The sequence below is a fragment of the Globicephala melas genome, chromosome 7 (genome assembly GCF_963455315.2).
Source record: "Globicephala melas chromosome 7, mGloMel1.2, whole genome shotgun sequence".
NCBI classification, from domain to species: domain Eukaryota; kingdom Metazoa; phylum Chordata; class Mammalia; order Artiodactyla; family Delphinidae; genus Globicephala; species Globicephala melas.
Window position 1 is genome coordinate 22,668,804 of NC_083320.1, and position 24,025 is coordinate 22,692,828.

Here is a 24,025-nt window from a genome sequence, read left to right on the forward strand (position 1 = left end):
TGAAAATTGGCAGGTGATGCTAAAGTAGAACTTGGAGTGTTTATAGAAACACCTGTATTAGGAAAGGAGAAAGGTATCAAATTTATTATGTCAGATCCTACCTTAAGAAATTAGAAGAGCAAATTAAACCCAAAGGAAGTAGAAGAAAGGAAACAATGAGTAGAACAGATATCAATGAAATATAAGAGAGGAAATATTAGAGAAAATCAGTGAACCCCAAAGTTGGTTTTTTGAGAAAATAAAATTGATAAACATTTAACTAGACTAATTGGAAAAAAAGTAGAAAGGATAAATTATCAATATCAGAAATAAGAAAGATTAAATACCTACAGAATTTGAAGATATTAAAGAATTCTAAAGGAATATTAACAATCTTATGATTACAAATTCAGAAACTTAGATGAAATGGTATATTCCTTGAAGACACAAATTTCCAGTGATAAGATGAAATAACCCAATCACCCTACATCTATTAAATAACTTTGTGTTAAAAACCTTTCCACAGAGAAACCTGCAGCTGATAAAACTTCATAAGTCATTGGTGAATTCTGCCAAACATATAAGGGAAAATTAATACTAATTCTACAAACTTTTCCAGAAAATTAAAAAGACAGACTATTTTCCTAACTCATTCTATGTGGTCAGCAATACGTTGATACCCAAACCTAACAAAGACATTATAAGAACAGAAATCTACAGATTAATATGCCTCATAAACTTATATAAAAAAAATTTAAACACAAATTTAGCAAATAAAATCCAACAACATTTGAAAAGGATAGTACTTCATGACCAAATGAAGTTTACCTGAGAAATGGAAGGTTGGCTTAATATTTAAAAATAATCAATGTAATTCACTATACTTATAATTATAAAAGAAAATCACATGATCATCTCTGTAGATACTGAAAAACTCTTAACAAAACTCAGTCTCCATCCCTGATAAAATCTCTTGGCAAAGTAGGAATAGAAAGGGAGTTCCTCAGCCTGATATAGGCATCTGTGAAATAGCTCCAGGTAAAAGCACATTTAATTGGGAAAGACTGAATGAGTTTTATTCCATATCTGAAAAGCACAAGGATATATGGTTTTAGCACTTCTATTCAATACCATTTAAGATATTCTAGCAAGTGTAATAAGATAGAAAAAGAGAACTAAAAGGCATTCAGATTGGTAAGAAAGGAATGGAACTGTCTTTGCTGGTAACGTGCTTGTTTATGTAGAAATTCCAATGGAATCTACAAAAAAACCAAAAACAAAAAAACCCCTAGATTTAATAATTGAGTTTAACAATGTTTCAGGATCCAAAATCCATATCCAACTATCAATTTTATTTCTATATGTTAGCAAATAATAAGGTTTAAAAAAATGTATACTAACTACAGTAGCATTAAAAAAAGAAAATACTTTGGAATAAAACTGATCAAAACACTGATGAGAGAAATTAAAGAACTAAATAGAGATAATCATGTTCATAAATTGGGAGACTCAATACTGATAAAATGTCAATTCTCCTCAAATTGATGTAAAATATTCAATGTAATGCCAATCAAAACAGACTTTTTCTTTTGTAGAAACTGATAAACTGATACTAAAATTCAGAAAGAAATGCAAAGGAAATAGACTAGCCAAAATAACCTTAGTGGAACGGAATGGAGAGTTCAGAAATAGATGAAAATGTATATAGGCATAAATAGACAACTGATTTTTAGCAAATGTACAAATACAGTTCAGTGGAGAAAAAATAGTCTTTTTAACAAATGGTATTAAAACAACTGGATATCCATATTAAAAAAAAATTCAATTCCTTGCATCATATTCACAGTATAATGCAAAATGAATCATCATTCTAAATGTCAAATCTAAAATATTTCTAGAAGAAAACAGGAAAAATACTTTTGACTCTGGGTTAGGCCAAGATTTCTTCGTTACAACACTAAAAGCAAAATTTATAAAAGAAAACATAAATTGGAATTTGTCATAATTAAAAACTTCTGATCTTCAAATGACACTGTTAAGGGGATGAAAAGAGATACCACAGACTGGAAGAAAATATTTGCAAATCATGTGTCTAATAAAGAACTTGTCTCTAGAACATATAAAGAACTCTGGAAACTCAATAATACAGAAACAAAAACCCAACTTTAAAAAATTGGCCAATGATTTGAACAGACATTTCTCTAAAGCAGATATACAGATGGAAAATTAGCATATGAAAAGACGCTCAACATCACTAGCCATTAGAAAAATGCAATTTAAAACCATAATAGAATAATAATACACTTCTATTAGAGTAGCCAAAATTAAACAGGACTGGTGATCCCAAGCACTGATGACAGGTACAGGAATTGGCATTCTCACACATTTTTGATGGAAATTTCAAATAATACAGCCACTCTGAAACAGTTTGGCATTAAAGAAAAAATAGTGAAATATACACATACCATATGATCTAGTATTCCACTTCTAGGTATTTTCACAATAGAAAATAAAGCATATATCCATAAAAAGACTTGTGCGAGAATGTTTGACAGCTTTATTTGTAATAATCAAAAACTGGAAACAGTCCAATGTCCATCAACAAGTGAATGGATAAATTATATGGTGGTATATCTATATAACTGAGTACCATTCGGAAATAAAGAAGGAATGAACTAGAATACACGCTACATGGATGAATTTCAAAATAATCATGCTGAATGAAAGAATTCAGACAAGAGAGTACATACTGAACAATTACATGTATACCAAGTTCTAAGAAATGCAAATTTATGTATAATGACAGAAAGCAGAACAGAGGTTGCCGGGGATGGGATGGGGCAGAGAAGAGCTAAAGGGAAGGATTACAAAGGAACATGAGGAAAGTTTTGGGAGTGATAGGTATGGGCACTTCCCCGACTACAATAGTAGTTTCACAGGTATACATATGTCAAAACATCAAATTGTACACTTAAAAAATGTGGAGTTCATTTTATGTCAGTTAGACCTTGACACAGCTATTTAAAGGGATTAAAATATTCTTAAATATATTTATGACTTATAAAATGTTAATTGTTATCATAACTTAAATTCAGAAAATAATTTACTTGAAACAATCACTTCATAGCAGATCAGTGTCTCACGTTGCCTTTCCTTTCATTACTGTGCCTTCCTTAGTGACTTTTGCTGCCTTTAAAAATCAGTTGAATTTCGTTCTCAATGATCACGGCTTTGTTATTAAGAAATCTCTTTGGGTGTGACCATTCTTGACAGCTTCCCTTGAATATCATCTTCCTGGTATGTCCCACCTACATCACTTCTAGGCCCTGGGGGACCTGCATTTGCCCCTATTGGGGTTTACCATTCCTGGATCCTCTCCAACCTAAGTGCCCTTGCTTTGACTCCAGGGCGTTTTGTGTCTAACCCTTCCAGCCTTGTCTTACTTCTTGTCCTGGTATAACATTATCTCTGATACCACTGACTAACAGTTATTCACCTTTTACTCCCCTAGCTTCCCCCAACACACACATCCTTTATTTGAAAGAGAACAGACTCCCTAACAGACACCTGCGAAGAAGTCCATGGTTCTCAAACTTTGAGCGTCAGAATCACCTAGAAGGCTTGTTAAGGCACAGAATGTTGGGTCCCACTCCCAGGATTTCTGATTCTGTAGATTTGGGATGGGCTCAGAAATGTGCATTTCTGACTAGTTTCTAGATAATGGTGATGTTGCTGGCCCAGGGCTACTTTGAGAACAACTGGTTAGACACTATGGCTTTGAAGTTGGATAGAGCATGGTTCAAATCCCAGCTGTATATCGGACGGTAATTTATATACTTTAGTCTCAGTTTCCTCCCCTGCAATAAATGAAAGCTAGTGCTACTCTTAGTAGTTAGGTTAATTATTATTATTAGATCAGTCACTGAGGAAATATATGAAAAGGCAACTATATCCCTCAACATGCACCACAGCAGACATGTCGGTTCATTTCAACCTCCCAGCGTTCATGGCTCCCTCTCTCATCCTAAAGGCACCTGTGTCAGGCGTTCTCTCTTTCTCTGGTCCAGTACCTTCCTACGGTTTCCCTGTTATCCCGGGTTTACTCTTCCCCACACTTAAACTAACTGGGCCTATGTTTGATGATCTAGTCATCTGATAAACCCAAGAAAAATATATGTAACTTAATTGGTGTCATTCATACCTGAGGTACTAGCTATTTTTCTCAAGTTTTTAGTGACATTAATTATGAAAAATTTTAAAATAAAAGAAATTATGAGCATGAAAGCATGTATGAATGTATATGTGGGCATGTACGTTGGCGGGCTAGAAGGGGCACTATTTTTGATGGGTTGAACAGCTTTCGGTACATCTCAGATGACATTGCATGGTGGCTGATTACTTCACTGAGGTTAGGAATCTGACTATTGCATTTACTGGGAGTTAAAACAGAATCCAGTTAAGTTTTTGGCCATCCACCTGGCTTGAGAGGCTCGCGCGCCCTCCTCTACACTGCAGTTTTCTTCCTTTGCTGCTGCGTACTGTCATCTATCTCCATTCTTAAAGAAATCATCAAATCAAATCAAATCAAAGCGGGTAGGATAAAACAGACACGGAGAATCCCACATCTTAAACACAGGCCATCAGCCCCTGGTGCCCTGTATCTTCCCTCTGTTTTAAATCCCAACACAGAAAGTTGGAATGAGCAGGCTTTTAAGATTTGGATACAACACTGCCACCTATTTTGTTATTTAATGTTGATGGAAACTAACAGCTTTGCCTTCCAGAAGGCAGGTATGTTGCCTCATGGACCTTTCTGCAGAACGCATAAAAGTGATGGGTGAAAGGAGGAGAGGACTCAGGCCTGGCTAGTTACTACCCTGACCAGCAGCAGCATTTATGGCTGCTCATTGCCATCACCTTGTACAAATGAAGCTAGTGCAAGCAAAATAAGTATGCATGCAGGAACTTCCCATTTCCTTTTTCTCAATTGAGGGGCATCCAACCATAAATATGTTTCAAAAGAGGTTAACATTTCTGATAGTTTGATTTGAAGCAGCTCAGAGCTCCATGTAAACATCAGAGGTCTTACTGCAAGGGCTTCCTACCTGAGCCTCAGCCATCCTTAGAGAGTTTCCCAACCACTATATGCCAGAAAAGATATTGGTTAGCAAGTTTCCTTGGTCCCTGTTTTATGCCATATTTCTGATATCTTTTTCGGTTGCACAGTTTGATTTCTAAAATTAAATATTATCCCCTGCAATCAGTTCTCCCTCTGCCCTGATATCAAGTCCCATTTTCCGACTCTGTTTACCAAATACTGACAAATCACATATTCACTCAATGCTCGAGGCTTCCTTAACTCGTAAATAGTCTAATCCCTATTGTTAGATGAAATATATCATTGTAGATAATACTGGCTAAAGCATTACATTAATTTCGCACCGAAGTGACTCATACGTTACATGCAGTCATTTCTTAAGAAACAGAAGCTTTAGGTGTCCCTAGCAAGGTTATAAAGCAGTAAGATGTCAAGCTGACTCAGTTTCCCCTGGAAACCAGTCTGTCTCTACTAGATCACCTTGATATGCTTCCTGTCAATATATGTACCACTAATCCTAGTGGTAAATTAAAGCAAACTTAATTAGGAAAAGAATCTGATAAGCACCCTCCTTTCCACCACACAATGCCTTCTAAGGTCTCCATTTGAAAGCTCTTCTCTGTGAAATAGAAGACTGAGACTTCTCAAAAGAGAAGCTAAAAGAACGCAAAGAATCAATCTTCTTATTTAATTTTGGCTCTTCCAAAGGCACAATACAGGCGTGCATTCATTCATTTATTCACAAACATATATATGCACCTACAATGTGTTGTAGGTAGTAGGAATACAACAGTGAACAAAAGAGACAAAAATCTTCGCATGAACTTTGTACTTCTGTGAGCAGGGGAGACAAGCAACTAAATAGGTAAAATATATACGATTCAGGTGGCAGTAGGTGTGACGGAGAACTAAAAATCAGAGGCCAGGACTGGAAAGTGGTGACTTGGGGTGTTACCTCTCAGCTCATAGCACCATATGGAGATCAGAGTCCCGGGGATGAGGGGTGACTTGGTGGTCCTGGGCTCCTGGTGGGGTCTGAGCTAAGCAGGGAGAAATCAGTCCTAAGTGTCTCAAGCCCACCGATGAGGATGAGGCTGTGACTGCTGGCCAGGGAGGTGTTAGGATCTTTGCAAGAGGACCCAGAATTCTGGATCCCGTCTTTACCAGTGATGTGGGATGTAGAATCCCAAGAAGTTTGGTCTTATCTGTAAGAAAGGGAATCTGTGACTAAGAGATGAGTCTGTTAGATGCTCTTGCTTCAGACCTCTGAAACTTCTGAGGAAGATAGAGCAATACCTTCCTTGAGGCCTCCCAGGCTCATCTTGCCCAGTGCTTTAGAAGACATTCAAATTCAAAGCAGGTCAAGGAACACAATTTGCATGGCAACCTTGTTTTGTTTTTGTCTGACCTTGTACACAAGGTTTACATTAGTAATTAGTGAAGGGGAAAAGAGGTGCCAGTGGTGGATGGACATGGCTTTTCCTGCATCTGAAAAGCCTGAGTTTCTACATGGCAAAGACAATGAGGTAAAGGAGGGAATGCAACTTTCTAACGTGTCTACCTCAGGAAGGAGGTTTGGATGAAGGGAAACTGCCTTACTTTGTGTGTCATCGGTAGTGACCCATTGGTCTCTGGGTGCCTCTGAGAGCTACACGGATGCCTGGACTGTGTGAGCAAGAGCTTGGGGGTCATTATGGAACGGCAGCCCCATATCCCTGACACGAGCAGTTGTGTTGCTCCCTCAGGGAGGCTCTCCCATGGCCAACGACTCAAGCCTCCCTTAGATAAGACTTGGCAAGACCAAATGCCTTGGCTTTCCCATCAGACCCCGCCCCCCATTCAGTTAACTCTTAGAATCAAATCCAACTCCTAAGGATTGTACAAATGAAGCTAGTGTAAGCAAGGTAAGTATGCATGCAAGAACTTCCCATTTCCCTTTTCTCATTTGAGGGCATCCAACTATAAGTATGTTAGTGATCCCAGTTGCCCTTTTGCCATCATCCACAGTTCAGAGGTGTTTTGTTAGAGATTACTGTATACAATCCTAGAAGTCAGCACCATTCTATAAAAACATAGTTGAAGAGAAGCTCAAGAATAAGAGAGAAGGTGGGGTTAAGAATAGAAATGCATGGGCAGTTTGGGGAGATTTATTCAACCCTCTGCCAACCTACTGTTTTTGAACCAGATTATCTGTGAGGTTATCTGAATGTGTAAGAATGAGACATTCAGTACATATGTGTGCATTACCCTTCTTCGGGGCCCGTAGGCTCCCTTTGGGGGTGGTGAGCTGAACATCAGAGTACTACGTAGCACTCGAAGGAGTGAGGTCTACTTCTTAACATATCTCTTCTCAACTAGGAGTGTGTGCTTTGTGGGAGGACCAGACCCAACATTCTAGATGATTACATAGGGAAAACATAGTCCCTAAGCACTTTCTATATGTTAAGGAGAAAAAAGAGAAAAGTTCTCATTTTTGCAGATGTTGGCCTTCTTCCCTTCATTTTCTGAAGGACTGGGGGGCCCCGATAATTAAGTAGAGATACAATTAGCGGGAAATGAATGTGGCATTAATTTTCATTGTGTCAACTTTGTAAAATAATCTTTTTGAAATCTAATTTGCTGATGAAATGAGAGGGAATCCTGTTGGTTTAAGACAACATAAATAAAAATATTTCTTTTCATACTTTGGAGGAAGCTTTATGGAAGCAATAGGAAATTGTGGCCTATTAAAATAGCTATTTATAATTACTCTGTTTTGACATCTACTTTATACGAATATGATAATTCTGACTTTCAGTTATGAAGTCAATGAAATGCAGGCTTTGAAACTGCCCTTCATAGGGTATGCTTTCATCACAAACTATTTCAGGGGCTCTGTAGCCAATGGATATGTGCAAGTGCCAGAAAATATTTCATCTTCAGTGTGTTTGTTTAATGTCTGTGTTTCATTTGTTACTAATTGTCTCCCTAAGAGGAAGTGAGAAAATATCAAATTAAGGTGAAAGACTTGCATCTAATTTTCAAACTTAAAAGGCTTAGTTTGCAAAATAGCTTCATGAAAATGTAAATGCATAGACTTAAGTGAATACTTTAACAATTACCCTAATAGGTACATAAAATGGGCAATGATGTTTTCCAAATTCTTTACAAAGAATCTCACAGTTAAAGGATTTGAAAGTCAAGTGGTAGAATTATTAGTTGGTTAATTAACTATGGAGTACAAATTATAACAAAGAATCAGTGCAATTTCTAATAAGTGGCATGTCATTGATTATTAAATCATAAAAATAGAAAAAATTTTACATTATCTTTTTAAAGAATTTTTCTATTTTCTCGTTTAAATAGTAATTTTAAATCACAGGGATGATGCAGACTTGTTGTAGGAAATTTAGAAACTAGGGGCTAGCAAAGGGAAAAAAATGTAAAAATCATTCATTAGCCTACTACTATTCAGAGTTATGTGCCATTAACGTTTTGAAGTATTTTCTTCCATTGTTTTTCTATACATACATTTTCTTTTTAACAAAATTATTTTAAAAATACTGCTTTCTGGCCCACTAGTTTAATTTAATAATATACTCTGAACGTGCATTCTTTTTGTGGAGATGTCCTTAATTTTTCTTCCATGACATCATTTGTAACAATTTTTTAGTAGTTAGTCCATGTAGATATACTATGGTTTTTTAAACAACCTCCTTATTGTCAAATATTTAGGTTTCAGGTTTTCCAAGATTTTGCTATTATAAACAACTCTGTAATAAATACCTCTCTATATAACATGTTTATATTCTTATCTGATTATTTATTTTTGATCAATTTCTAGAAGCCACATTGCTCTATCAAAGGTCCACACACTTTTACTGCCCTTCAGAGAAGATATATTGGTTTACACTCTCATCAGTAGTGCTTGAGAGTGCCTGTTGCATCTTACCTTTCCAAAGTTAATTTTTTAAGAAATTTAAGGATAAAATTATATGTTATCTACTTTTAATTTTTCCTTTTATAAATTCTTTATTTGCATTTATGTTTAGGAAGACCATCCTGATCCTAAGAGTAAGCTAATGTTTATGTTAAAAACAAATCCCTTTATGATCTCATTTTTTAGATTTAGATCTTTAAGCCAACTGATAGTTACTTTTGTATAATGGGTAATACAGGAATGTAATTTCACTTTTGTAAAAAATGATTGACCTTTATTTTTAGAATAACACATTCTTTCATCAGCTACTTGGATGTCACCTTAATTGTATGCTAAATTGTGATATAAATGTGAATTACTTTCTGATTTTCTGTTCTATTTATTGATTTATTTTTGTTCCACTATCACACTGTTTAAAACTATTATATCTTTACATATTATTTTAATATATCTGGTACATTGAATTCCCCAAACTTACCAAGTACATTCTTTTTTTTTAATTTATTTATTTGTTTATTTTTGGCTGCATTGGGTCTTCGTTGCTGCGCGGGGGCCTTCTCTAGTTCCAGTGAGCAGGGGCTACTCTTCGTTGTGGTACATGTGCTTCTCATTGTGGTGGCTTCTCTTGTTGCGGAGCTCCAGCTCTAGGCGCGCACAGGCTTCAGTAGCTGTGGCACATGGGCTCAGCAGTTAGTTGTGGCGCATGGGCCTAGCTGCCCCGTGGCATGTGGGATCTTCCCGGACCAGGGATCGAACCTGCATCCCCTGCACTGGCAGGTGGATTCCCAGCCACTGCGCCACCAGGGAAGCCCACCAAGTACATTCTTTATCGTGTATTTAAATTTTCCAACTTTTGCCAACTTACAAAAGAAAATTACATTACATGGAAAATTTGATAGATTTCCATTTATCATTAGAAAAATAGCATTCTAACAAATTTCATTTTTCACATTTAGAAATCAGTTATGGCTCCTTACTATTTTAAAAAATAGTTCTTAGTAAGGTTTTGTGACTTTTTAATCTCTCTCTCTCTATATATATATCCTCCACACATTAATATCTATTTTAATGTTTTTAAGTAGCCTATTATCTGTTGATTCTGAGTAGATTTCTATTGGTTTCACAGTTTTGAGCCATTTGAAATTAGTTTAAAATGTATTATATGAGAGGAAAAACATAAAGGTAAATAGAAGCTAATAAAATTATAAATCAATAAAAATATTTGAGTATTTAAAGAAAGAAATTATCTCTTTTGACTATCAACTAATAGCATGTTAAAAGGAAATTTAAAGTTATTTTTTACAAATTTTCTGATTATTCTTTATTAGTAGTAAATCTGAAGTACAACATAGAAGATGAACGACATTATTTGTCATTTCACACATCTGTAAATAGAAGTGGAATTGCTGAGATAAAAGATATATGTACTTTAATTTTGACATATATTCCTTCCATGGGGATTGTACCAATTCATACATTCACCAGTGATGTGAAAGACTGCCTGTTTTACCACAGGTATCAACAACAAAGTAGGTTATTAAATTATAGGATATTTGGCCAATCCATAAGGAAAAAACTGGCATCAAATTTTAATTTGCATTTTCCTTTTAGCAATTTCTTGTATGTTTTAGGAAATTTTGTTTCTTGTGGAATAACTTTTGAAGTTCTTTGCCCATTTTTAAGATTGAGTTGTTGATCTTTTTCCTTATTAGTTTCAAAGAGATCTTTATCTATGAGAGACATTAACCCTTTGTGATATAAGATGATTTTTCCCTTAGTTTTTTATTTGTTTACAGTGGTGTTTTGTTTGCTTTGTGGAGATTTTTTTGTTTGCTTTTAAAATCTAGCCACTTCAGGATTAAAAATCAAATGTCTAGGTTTTCTTTTTGTACTGTTTGGGAAAATAGCTTATATTTAAATCTTTGTTGAATTGAAAGTTTTCTTGAATTATGAAATAATGTAGGACTTTAAAATTATTTTTTTCAGACAACTATCCAGTTGTCCCAACACCATTTCTTCTACAAATTAACTTTCCCCTATTGATTTGAAATGCTATTTTATCTATCATGTATCAATTTTCATATGTATGTTAGGTCTGTTTGTGAAGTTTCTTATATTCCATTGATATCTCTGCATCATGTACCAATGCCACAATTTTACTTTCATAATATATGTACCTATACATATATATATGTATATATATATATAGAGAGAGAGAGAGAGAGAGAGAGAAAGAGCTCTGTATTCTCATTTTGTACCCTGCTATATTTCTAAATTTTCGTTATAGCAGTTTTTAGTCTATAGTCTTGGGTTTTTCAAGTATACTCTCATATAATATGCAAATGGTAGTAGTTTTGGCTCCTAATTTTTGTCCTCTGAATTCTTTCTTTTCTAATTATACTAGCTAGTTCATATCTACAATCTGACATTTTGAATAATAGTGGACAGCCTTGTCTTGTTCCTGACTTTATCAAGAATGCCTTTAATGTGTACCTATTAAGCATAATTCTGTCTTTTGGGGCTGAGGTCAATATATTTTATATCCACTTAGTCTTATTTTATCAAGAGTTTTAGTCATCTTTATATATGTGTGTGTATATTTAGATAGAAATAATATGATTTTCTCTTGAATTTAGTAATAGGATAAGTTATATTAATATAGAGTTCCTAATTTTGAACTATCTTTGTAAACTCCACTTTGTCAGAATGCACAATTATTTTAACCTACTGCTAGATTCTGTTTGCTAACACAAATATACAATCCCTTTCCCACAGTCTCTGAAAACCCAATGTCTTTTCACAATTTTGATACCAAAACTCAGCTGAGATTAAAACCTGACCTGAGACGATGGGAGACTCTATATTTATTCCATCTCCTTAGTATAATTATCATATATTTTCTGGCAGAAGGGTTCATGTGATTGATTGAAGAATGCTGCTCTAGACCCATTGGGTGATATAATATATGATTGGGGATTTTGTATTTTAATAGATCCCCATTACTTTTTCTTAGTTTGTAATCTTTGGTTTGTATCAGTATTGTACTTCAGAAAAAAACTGTTCTTGTCTCTCCTCTGGAAGAGTTTAAATGACATTAGAATTATCTTTTCTTTAAAGGTTTGGTAAAACCTTTTACCTTATAAAAAATAGATTTTTGAAAATTCATTCAGTAAAGAGGCCCATGAAATAAAAAGTCAAAGTTCTCTGCTTCTACCTTCTCACTTCTACTCTTTAATTACTCTTCTGATCACTGGATAACTGTTAAAAATTTGGCGTGTATTCTTACAGAACTTTCCCTATGCTGCATACAAACATAATAAAGGAGGGTTTAAAAAATAAAAAGCAAATTTGTTAGTGAGGTTGAATAATTTTTATATTTTTTGAACATTTGTATTTTGTTTGCGAACTGCCTGTTTGTACTTTTCTGCTGTTTTTATTATCAATCTGTAAAGATTTAATATTTTAAAGAGATTAACTCTTGTCTCCCCTACTTTTACCTTCACACTTTTATTCCCTAAAAGTAATCATTGAATCATTGTTAATATTCTATTGTGTATCCGCACTTGGCTCTTTTCCTATGTACATATAAATGTAATATCTATCAATTTGAAATTATATATCAGTTAAAAATAAAAATGTCTTATATATCACTTAAAATGTACAAATTATATATAGAACACATTACTATATTATGTATAAACTATTTGTAGTCTACTATACACTCCTTGCTTATTTTACACGGCAGTGCAAAATGTTAGGATCTTTTTAAAGGCTGCAATATATTTTCACTACTCCATTGAAGTACTATTACATTTCTCTGACCTTTATGCTCTTAAAATGCAGTGGAAATTTAGTGCATGAATGTGGGACAAAGTACAAAAAGTAGAACTGCTGACTTCAAATTTCTTAAAAGTTGTTCCAACATTTTCTCAACTCTTAGTATCTTTGCTGATTTGAGGTATCATCAATCTCAAATTATTATCAATGCAATATTAGTATCTTATTGTTTTAATTTCTATCACCCTGATCCCTTGTGAGGTTAAGCGTATTTTCATATATTTATTAGACATTTGGTTTTCTTCTCTGAATTTTCTTTGTATACCCTTTGCCTATTTTCTTCCCTGTGGAATTATTTTTCTCTCTTATTTATTTCAAGGGGCTCTTTGTATATTATATGTGTCAACACAAAGCAGCGTTTTACCCAAGCATCTTTAGAAGGCGTTGGATGGCTCTAAAGTCCTCTCTCTTATTTGTGCACTTCCCATCCCTTTGCTGTCTTCTTTCCATTTACCTTTTGGCTAATCTATTTCCTTCTTTATTTGTATCACTAATAAACTGGAAGAGAGTAAGAGATATGGAATTAAATATTTGAACAGGGGTTATGACAACTTCAGTTTAGTTGAAAAGGATATGAAAACTCCTCATTTAATGTGCATGGACGATTTTGTGGGTGGTTCCTCTCCATTTCAGTTTTTCATGAAGTGACTTTTTTTCCGAACGATGAATAATGACTGACTATATATTCCAACGAAAACAGAGAACTCACTGACATACTGACAGATGAAATGTAAAAAAAAAAAAAATGCAGTTAGTCATTTGGTTGATCTAATGATCAAATACTTCACTAGTTAAATGAATGGTCAGTTACCGAATATTTAAAATATTTACATGACACTCCAAAATAGAAATATTTTCTTTAAGTAGGTGCTGTGCTAACCTATTTTTCATATTATAAAAACAAAAAAACCCATAAACAATATTAATTCCCATGGAAAGGACTGGAGCTGAAAGACAGGCCAAAGTAACACAATCTTGGAGGAAGAAAAACAATCTAGAAATGTTAGATCTTTCAGGAAGGCATTTGGATTGCTAGCTCATGAAGCTATATAGAGAAGGGAGAAGCAGATGCTTAATAAAATTGTTTAAAACAATAAGTTCCTATATCAATCACATAATTCTCCCCAAATAAAAAATTACTTTCCTCCTTCTCCTCCTGTTTCGTGTATGCCCAGCCATTCACATCTTTCCTTAACGTTTCTATTGTATTTTATTCAGACTAAATTAATAGACTTTTCTTGGTGCTAAACTAACTTTAATAAGAATGGAGTATTTTTAATGGCTTGGCTATATTTATTGATAACCACTGGAAATTCTTGCTTGAGGTAACCATTGAGACCAAGAAATTAAAACTTTTCTTTCTTTTTTTTTACATCATTAGAGAAAAATTTTAGAAGTATGTCTTCATATTTATTCTTACAAATTATATTATGGAGAATAAAGAGGCTATCATTATCTAGGGATCAGATTACCTTGCACTTTATAATATTAAAAATACTTATTTGTAAGAGCAATTGTTACATTTTTATTGGTAAACTACTGTTTTCTGGGAAAACTTCATATACCTACATATATATCATTGTACTTCCTTTTTTTTTCTTGCTCTAATCTGAGAACAAAGATTTTGATATTAGCTGAATACTGTTTGTGGTAGATTCTGTTGCTTTAAACTTTCATTTTATATCTTTAATGTCTCTTGCTCTTGGCAAGTTATAATTCAGGAAGGCGCAAAAATCAATCTTAGTATGAAGAAAGAGTTTGGCAGCCAAGATAGTCCGCATTTGTGCAAACTAAATTTTTTCAACATTTATGAAGATTTAAGAAAATATAGAAAATATTATAGAACTGTTTACAAATTAGGATCTATTGCCTCTACCTTGAATCCTGAGGGTAGATGTTTATCTTCTTGTTTTTTTTTTCAAAATCTAAGAAAATAGTACAATGCTTTAAAAGTAGTTTATACTGGGCAAATGAATCTTGTCATTTAGAATAAGATAGTCTTATCATGTGTTGGAAATTTAAGAAATTGTTCTAGTTATATTCTGTCAGAGTAAACCTCTATTTCCCACCTGGCTCTTCTGCACATGGGTCATCTGTTTCTATTTTTTGAACTAAGAAAGAGTCAGCAAGCATTGGGGCTCAGTCTGCTCACCCAAAAATACTGGTACATGGTCATAAGGATTCTCCAGCAGTCCTCAATATGCTCTTCTTTGACAATGATTATACTTTACTTTTGGGGCATAAGTGACTAATTAGTGGCATTTAATAATAAAAAAGATAACATGTCATAATGTTATATTACATTCAGAATTAGTCTTTCGGCTAATTTTAATTCAGGTTAATTTTTTTTTTTTTTTTCTGCGGTACGCGGGCCTCTCACCGTTGTGGCCTCTCCCGCCGCGGAGCACAGGCTCCGGACGCGCAGGCTCAGCGGCCATGGCTCACGGGCCCAGCCGCTCCGCGGCATGTGGGATCTTCCCAGACCCGGGCAAGAACCCGCGTCCCCTGCATCGACAGGCGGACTCTCAACCACTGTGCCACCAGGGAAGCCTTAATTCAGGTTAATTTTCCTTATTTAAAAAAGAAAAAAGTTTGCCTGGAAATGGCAAAAGGGAACAGAAGTGGTTGTTTTGTAGTGCTTCATGAACAAAAAATTGGAAAACCTAACATATTTTGTTCTCTCAACATATGTTTTTCAGGAATACGAATGGGTTACTAATTAATTACCTAATTAATCGAACAATTAAAGTTCATTCATTATATATCTTTGTACAAAGAGTTTCATTCTAGGACAGATTTCTACTGTGGCATGTGACAGAAATAGGATAATCTTGGGTGACATAAAATTCAGTGTAACTAGTTTGTAGTGGCTGATTTAACATTTGACATAGACATCAACTCTGGATATACTGTTGGTTTGGGTGGTCAGTACCTAGTATGACGTGGCAGATGCATGTGTAAAACCTGTATTCTAAATATACAGTCTAGCAGTCTTTAATTCTCTGAGTATTCTGAGCATGTCCAGATGAGTTTTTAACTTTCAGTATAGTTTTGCTTACCCTAAATGTGTAACATAGCCAACCAGGGCCTTCCAGGGAAGACAAGATCCTCAAGGACCTGTTTAGACAGTTGTTTCTAGAAAAAAATGGTCTTTAGTCAAAGACTTGTCAATCCTATTTTTAAAGATTGATTAGGTAGCTGATTTTTTCTTCCTCCTGTCCTTGGAGAAAATGAAAAATAACAGGTGCTCTTCTACTTTAGACTAACCGTTCATATACTTGATGACAGTTAGGTCTCCCTGGAGCCTTCTCTTTTCCAGGACAAATTATGCAAACGCCTTCAGTCTGTCCTAATAGGTCCTGTTTTTCAACCATTAAATCATCTTATTTTTCTTCCCTGTATCTTTTCCAGTTTCTTCAATATCCTTTTAAGAATATAAAGTCTTAAATTTGATACCTTTGCATATATTAGATCGGCTTGAACTTCAGGATATTTATCTCCACCTTCTAAGTCAGAGAGATGCTCACTATGACACATGTCAGTTGGATGAGAGGGATAAGAAGAGAAAGAGAAGCCAGGTGTGCAGTAGTATTAGACTCAAGAGATTTACACAATCAGAAATAATAGAAACTGTGCCTGAAGAAATGTCGTAAGAGTTCTTTATAAGTCATTTGAGAAGATACCAAAACACTACAAGTATTATAAAAACAATCAGAGTTGCTTGTGTTTTTTCTTTGGCTAAATAACCTAAATACCTCTTTTCACTAATTATAATTCTGCAAGAGAAAAAGATTAGTAGGTGATCTCACATAATGCCAAATTCTGGACCAAAAAAATGTGTAATAAAGAAGATGAGAGCTGCTAATTCAAGGAAGGGCATAGGGATTCAGCATTACGGTGACCTCAGCTTAATTAAGAGCTAGAACTACTTTTTCAAGCATATATTAATGCCAAGTGGGGACATCTGTGGAATGTTACACAGTGAAGCTTTATTTTTTGGTTGGTATATGACCAGTAGCAAGAGTGTGATTTTGACTTTGCTGTCCTGGGTTAATGGCATTGCATTGTCTTCTCTGCAGCCTCACCTGGATTTTGGGTGATTGGCATGCCATAGTCATTTCAACCTCTCCATCCTATGAGGGCCAAAAGGAACCCATAAACTTATAAGCCAAGTTCCCTTCTATAGCTATTACTCTGAGAGCAGGTTTCCATTGTAATAAAAACCTAGAATAAAAGCCCTAAACTTTCTAGTCTTCCTTACTTCTACTTAAGTGTATGAGTAATTGAATTCTGTAATTCTTTGATAACTTTGAGCCTAAGGTCTTATCTATGCCCAAAGCAAAATACCTGGCATTTATCCTACTCTCTATCCTGGCTTATGCACTAGGAACAGCTTCATAGCCTCCAGAAGAGAGGAAATTCAGTCACTATAAAAAGATGGTACTGCGTTCTTTCCAAAATTCTCCGTATAGATCGACAATAAATAATAGGGACCACAACAAAGTCAGCTTATAAGAGCTTTAATTCTCCAGATGGAAAGCTTCACGACTCACCCATTGCTGGCTTATTTTCACTTTAAGATGGGATAGAAATATTAATTGGCCATGCCCACATTGAAAAACCACAGGCAGATCTTAGAGGGCTTTTGCATTGAATGGTGTGCAGCAGTGGAATATCTGTATTTTGCACTAACCCCTCTTTGAAAGCTAATGCAGTACGGTCTTACCATTTTTGCAGACAGGACAACATTGTTCTGGTTCATAGACTGGGTTGACACACTCAGGAACTGCGCAGTCTGCTACAACACAGTGAACTTCATTGCTGGGCTCACAGCGACACCATTCACATGGAGAGGGCTAGGAACAAATCTAAAATTAGCCCCTTTTCTCCTATAACTTAATGATTGCACATTCATATGCTGTCAGAAGACAAAACATCAGTGTTTATACTGGCTTTACTGTATCAACTCCATTTACCATGTGTATGATCACTCTTCCCCCATGGAAGGCCACCTGGACATCCAAGCAAAGGTGGGTTGCCATGTGCAGCTCAGGTTGCCATGAGCAACCAGAGTGCTCATGTATGACTTTTCTTATGTCTTATGTTCCTACTTTTCAAAGGAAGGTTTGGACAACAAATATGTCACCTCCTGGTTTGGTTTCCAGATGTACTTATTGCTCTGCCTTCTTCTGGTAAACAGGAATGACACTGGAGCATGTGAAATAAGTTTTTGCCATTTTTCATTTTATTTCCTAAGAAAGAAAAGGATTACTGAGAAACAAGAAAATAGTAAATGGAGCTCCGTACCCTTGGTAGAAACTCCTTTTCAAGCTAACCTAGACTCTAAAGGGTGTTTTTTTCCAATGTGAATTTTAGAGGAGATTGCATTTGGGATCCAAACATCCAGGTACTGCCTCTTGAAAGATTTAGTGAATACCTTTCATCTTGCCTCCTTGCTTTTATGAATGGACTAAAATTGATTGACTTAAAAAGTCACTATTGGACTTCCCTGGTGGCGCAGTGGTTTGAGAGTCCGCCTGCTGATGCAGGGGGCACGGGTTCGTGCCCCGGTCTGGGAAGATCCCACATGCCACGGAGTGGCTGGGCCCATGAGCCATGGCCGCTGAGCCTGCGCGTCCGGAGCCTGTGCTCCGCAACAGGAGAGGCCACAACAGTGAGAGGCCCGCGTACCGCAAAAAAAAAAAAAAAAGTCACTATTTAAGAGACACTCTAAAAATGGAATTGAACAGTGATTAATTTAGAGAAAAAAATTAAAAAGCAGAAAATTTTTGTCTTCACAGTACTTACCAACCAAGAATGAGTTTGGGGTTTTGTGTTTCCTTTCTAGAAACTTTCTATACCACAAATAATCCAAAGCAGTGGCCACTCTGTGACTATCTCATCCTTTATACTTTCTAGGTTTCCCTTCTCATAACACAGAAATTGAGAATTCTGGAATGAGAACTTAGAGGTCTCAGAAGTTATACTGGTCTATACTTCTCAAAGCAAGCCATTTGTTCCTGGAAAATTCTGTCTCCAATTCTGTGCCACAGTGCCTCACTTCAAAATTGTGTTAATTAAAGTCCACAGCCTTTATCTCAGTGACTACTGTCCATAATGCCTGCCAGCTCTTGTTTCTTCATGAGCTCGACAGTTTGGGTAATACCAATGTTTCTTGACTCAGGTGGTCTGTGAGAGTGGAAGCCTTTCAAACTAATTATTTTTAAATTAATTTTCTCTTTGCTTTCTGCTTGAAGAATGATGGTCTAGCTTTCAATGAACTATTTTACTTTCAAATTTAGTAGAAACAAGAGAATTAGCCATAGAATCTGTGGAAGAAATATTGCTATTTCTTAGCATGGTCAGTAAGTTTATTGAAGAGTACAGTTAAGCTCTTCACCATGTGGTTGAGTTGTGTTAAGTATTCCAGAAAAATCTACTGGATCATCCCAAGGGCGGGAAGTTTCCTGAAGCTCCCTCCACTGAAAACCTCAGTAAATTAAGGAAAAGGATTTGTTACCACAACGCATTATTTGACGAAGGGAATTTTAAGTGAGGAAACAGCGTGAGAGATGGATATTCTAGCTGCTATACTGCCTCTTATTTTGCAAGTCCCATTGTGATATCTTAAATTCCCAAGCACAATCGTCAGAGGGGTCTCCCTGTTCTTGATTAGTCGCAAAGTATTTTTGCACAGCCTTCTGAAGGACAGCAAGGACTTGGCCTGCATTTATTGCTAACATGAGAGAAAAGGGGAGTGGCTACTATTGTTTCTGTACCTTGCTCTTCCACAGCTGGGATTGTTCTTGCTGTTTCCCTTCTAGCTGAAGGAGGGGCTGATCTATGCAACTCTAGTGGACTGATTTTGGCTTAAAATCCCAAAGAGCCCCTAGATTTTCCAATGCAAAATGTCTACCTCAAAGTAACTGTGGTCCTTGAGAAGGATTTGTTGGATTATCAGATTCCCATCACAGACTGAGGAAGAACACCATTCTGACTCAAACAATGTTTTTGAACATTATTAACTACTGGGTATCATGCTAGAGCAATTTCCTTATATCAACTTACTTATTTTTCATAATAACCCTATGAAAGAAGATTTGTTATTATCTCCATCTCATAGATAAGGAAATCGTCTGAGAGAGGTTCAATAGCTTTCCCAGGTCCTGTAGGCAGTAGGAGAAAGGGCAGGATTTGAATCTAGGCATCCTAACTGCTATATGGTACTGCCACGTGATAGCAAGCATGGCTATTCTATGCACTCCCATCTGAGTAGTTTATTGTCCAATGTGTTGTACACTTCTTCAGGCAGACCAGATCCATAGGAATGACCATTAGCAGCTGAATGATTGATTTATAGAGGATAGATACTTCCTGTTAAAGAGAATTTCACTAACTAGGTTAGTTAGTGCATAGATTATTATGGAGCTGTAGAGCTTTTTTAAAAAATTTTTTTAACATCTTTATTGGGGTATAGTTGCTTTACAATGGTGTGTTAGTTTCTGCTTTATAACAAAGTGAATCAGTTATACATATGTTCCCATATCTCTTCCCTCTTGCGTCTCCCTCCCTCCCACCCTCCCTATCCCACCCCCCCAGGCGGTCACAAAGCACTGAGCTGATATCCCTGTGCTATGCGGCTGCTTCCCACTAGCTATCTACCTTACGTTTGGTAGTGTATATATGTCCATGCCTCTCTCTCGTTGGAGCTGTAGAGCTTTTAAACTTTTTGCAAATGTGAGTTCATAGAAAATTGTAATAGGCTGAAGTTAGTTTGCCACGAGGCTCGTGTTCTTGGGGACTTGGGCACCTTCAAGTCTTGTAACCTGGTAGCTACACTCATGGTAGTTATCTGGGAGAAGCAATAACAGATAATAATCTAGTAAAGACTCCGGGGCCTCTGCCTGAAAATCAGTGGAGGCTGGATGTGTATACACTGGAGTCCTGAGAAATACTCTGAGGAAGAACTAAGACTATAAGGCTTAGTGATAAAAGGATGCCAGATTTTTAAAAGGGATTTTGAGTAGTGAGAAACATAAATTAGAAAAATTAGACTATCAACCTTGCCATTGGCAACTTCGAATCAGTCCTTCCCTGAACCTGGCTTTATTCGTATACCAGTCTCTCTCTTCCTGGCCCAGAATCTCGTGTCAGAAACATGTTAATTCCTCTTTTGTTATCATTCAGTTGTTTTTACAAAGAACGCCTCTGTTACAGCCTATTTCTTCTCATCTCAAGCCTCTGTGTGCCTGCCTCCGCCCCTCCAAACACTCTATCAGATTTAATCTACTGACCTCACACTAAAGCCCACTCCGTCCGCTCCAGCCTCGCCAAGTCTCTTTCCTTTCAGAAACTGGCCAGTTTGCACATCATTGTTTTCTTGCCTCGCTTGACTTCCTCTGCCACCCCTGCTTCCCACCGTGCTTCTAAAAAGGTGTTGCTTATACAGCCAGAAGTTCCTAGGGGTGAGCAGTGTGCTACTTTGACATGAACATTACTGTAAAAATCCTTCACATTTATTTACATTACCGTAAAAACCCTTCCCACCTTACAGCATAAAACTCTGAAAGGTTTGATGCTTTGAATAAATCTTTACATCTTAAGTACTGAGCTGGTTACAAATTTCCTTTTATCAGGCTCTTCAATGTGATAACTATAGATTAAATCTGAAAATATGGCCTGTAAAACCAACGATTAAACAATAAAGCTATCCTTAGAGCAACAGAGAACACTGGAACAAGTACTTGAGAAAAAATTATTCTTACTAGCTATTTTTTTTTAGAAGAACATGTGAAAGTATGACCAGTACATGGCTTTTGTCAGTTAGAGATCTGGTCAGTAAGATGATTAAATGACACCATCCTAAAATTTTATACCTGGAAAATCTTTTTCTGAGAAATGTCACAGAGCCTTTTATTTCAGTGAAAGCTTTGAAAAATAAAGTAACATTCAATATATATACGAACATTAACAAATAATTAAAATTACTTTTTAATTATTTGTTAACAATTAACAAATTATTTGTTAACAAATTTGTTAAGTTATTAATGTTAATACAAACGTTAACACGTGATTATTTGTTAACGTTTGTATAAGGTGATGTGAATATTATATGTCTGTTATGAATCTGTATGTCATTAGCTTAGTGGTTTTTGAATATCTAACGTGGGACTCTGTTTAAGCAGAAACCACGACTTTTATCTGTAGTTCTCACTGTCACTGAATATATCTGCATGGCAAATCCAAATGCTGTCCCAGCTGTTCCTAAAGTTCAGGGGGTTTCTTGCTAGATACATATTTATTTTAAAATTAATAGAATAAAACGGGGCTCTTTCTAAAATATTGGTTTAGGTGACTAGAATTCAAATCCTCCTCCTTGGTATTAGAATGGAAACATGGCAGTACACATCCTTTAAACTATGGTTCACTTCTGAAGACCTTGAAGCTGAAATCCCAATGCCACTGACTGTGACTTTTGAGAATTCTAGGAGAATTGGAATTCCAGAACCCAGGAAACAGTAGAATGCTCCGCAATTTAAAAATGCAAAAAAGTAGCCTGAGAACTAGTAACTTAGATTAGCAGAGTGACTGAATAACTCCAGAAAAACGATCAAATATGTTCTTTGTGAGAACTTGGAATCTAATGGGGTCATCAAGCGTTAACATGGGATTATTAGAACGTGTTATTGGAGACTGGTTGCAAGGAAGTTTCCAGATGTTTGTAGAAAATACACCCTTGTACTCTGAATACAATGAGACTTACTTATCCATACCTGAGGAGAGGCTGGCCGTTTGGTCCACACTGTAATACCTCGTGGCATTGTTATTTATGTGACGGCTGTTACTGGCATTTTGCATGTAGGGTGCCTGGGAGGAAATGGCCACAGTCTGTAAGGTTTGTTATACAAATTCAAACCTCAAAGTGACAAGGGACATGGCAGTGTTCAGCTTACTAGTTTAATTTGGTAAGGTTTAAGATAACAACACTCTTACAAGTTAAGGAATTCTAAATTAGAAAAAACCGAAAAAAAATTTTCATTTTGTTGGCTTCGTTTCAGTGGCTGTGGTATCATGGTTAAAAGCAAGTTCTCTATAGCCTTAGGACTTGAGTTCGAATCTCAGATGCTTTAGTTGTGAATCTTGGGAAAATTACATAGCCTTTCTGTGCATTAGTTTCTTAATTTATAAAATAAAAGAATAACAATATTACCGGCCTCACAGAGTTACTGGGAAGCACATAAAATATGTAAGAAATATAACATTATTATTATAATTCACTTGCATACTTAGCTAGTGATGGCTTTCTGAAAAATAATTCAAAAAATATAAAATTGGAAGCACACAACTGTATTTAAAAGAACATTCAGGTTATTTCTCTTATTCAAAGTAGTATATGATTGCAGAGGTGGTTGCAATAAAGTTTTATAGGACTTGGTTTGGTGGCGAGATTTGTGGACTAATAGAATTAATCATGTCAGAAACACACTGAAGAAAAATTCTTATTAGAAGCCTCTAGATAAAGAGTAATTGTGAATGGTTAAAATGACCATTATAAATCACTCAGAAAAGAAAAGAAAGGCAACAAACCTATTTTCTTTTCTTGAAGCCTCATCATTTAGGTGTCAACTCAAATGCCCTCTCTCCGGGGAGCTCTTACATGACTATTCCTCCGTCATCTTTCTCCAACACATTGCCCATTCAGTGCTCTCGTCAGTTTATGAAATTACCTTATTGATTTGCTTCTATTTGTTTATTTTTATCTGCCTTCCCCATAGTTTATAAGCTCCTTACAGTATACTGTTCTTGGCTGTATTCTTGGCACCAAGAAGATATCTTAGTACATAATAGATACTCAAGAAATCTTTGTTAACATATACGTAATTAATTATGCATATTCTGTATTTTCTTATTTGTTAAACCATACCTCTGGGCAGTTTCACCTGTGTTTATCATACATGGACAGGATTGTGATTCAATAAGATGTTTGCATTTTACTTAAATGTTGTAAAGGGCACTTTGAGGGGGACAGGTTTCTGATTATGAGTCATGAAATAAATATTTGGCTTTCGGCATTATGGCAATGAATAATAAACTTACTTTCTATAGGTAATTTGAAATTCCTTGAATATCCATCATGTGGATCACCAGTTAAGTCAATTTTCAAGCACTCTACTGACTAGACTAGCAGTTGA

The 24,025-nt window shown here is 35.7% G+C and overlaps 1 protein-coding gene across 1 annotated transcript in view; it reads right to left on the reverse strand.

Annotated features, from left to right (window-relative positions):
• The window catches only part of VWC2L (von Willebrand factor C domain containing 2 like), a 152,439-nt gene that overhangs the window by 108,495 nt on the left and 19,919 nt on the right, over positions 1-24,025 (reverse strand). The window contains exon 3 of the mRNA XM_030838730.2: positions 17,560-17,689. Coding sequence (XP_030694590.1) covers positions 17,560-17,689 — 130 coding nt within the window. The remainder of the gene's footprint in view (positions 1-17,559; positions 17,690-24,025) is intronic.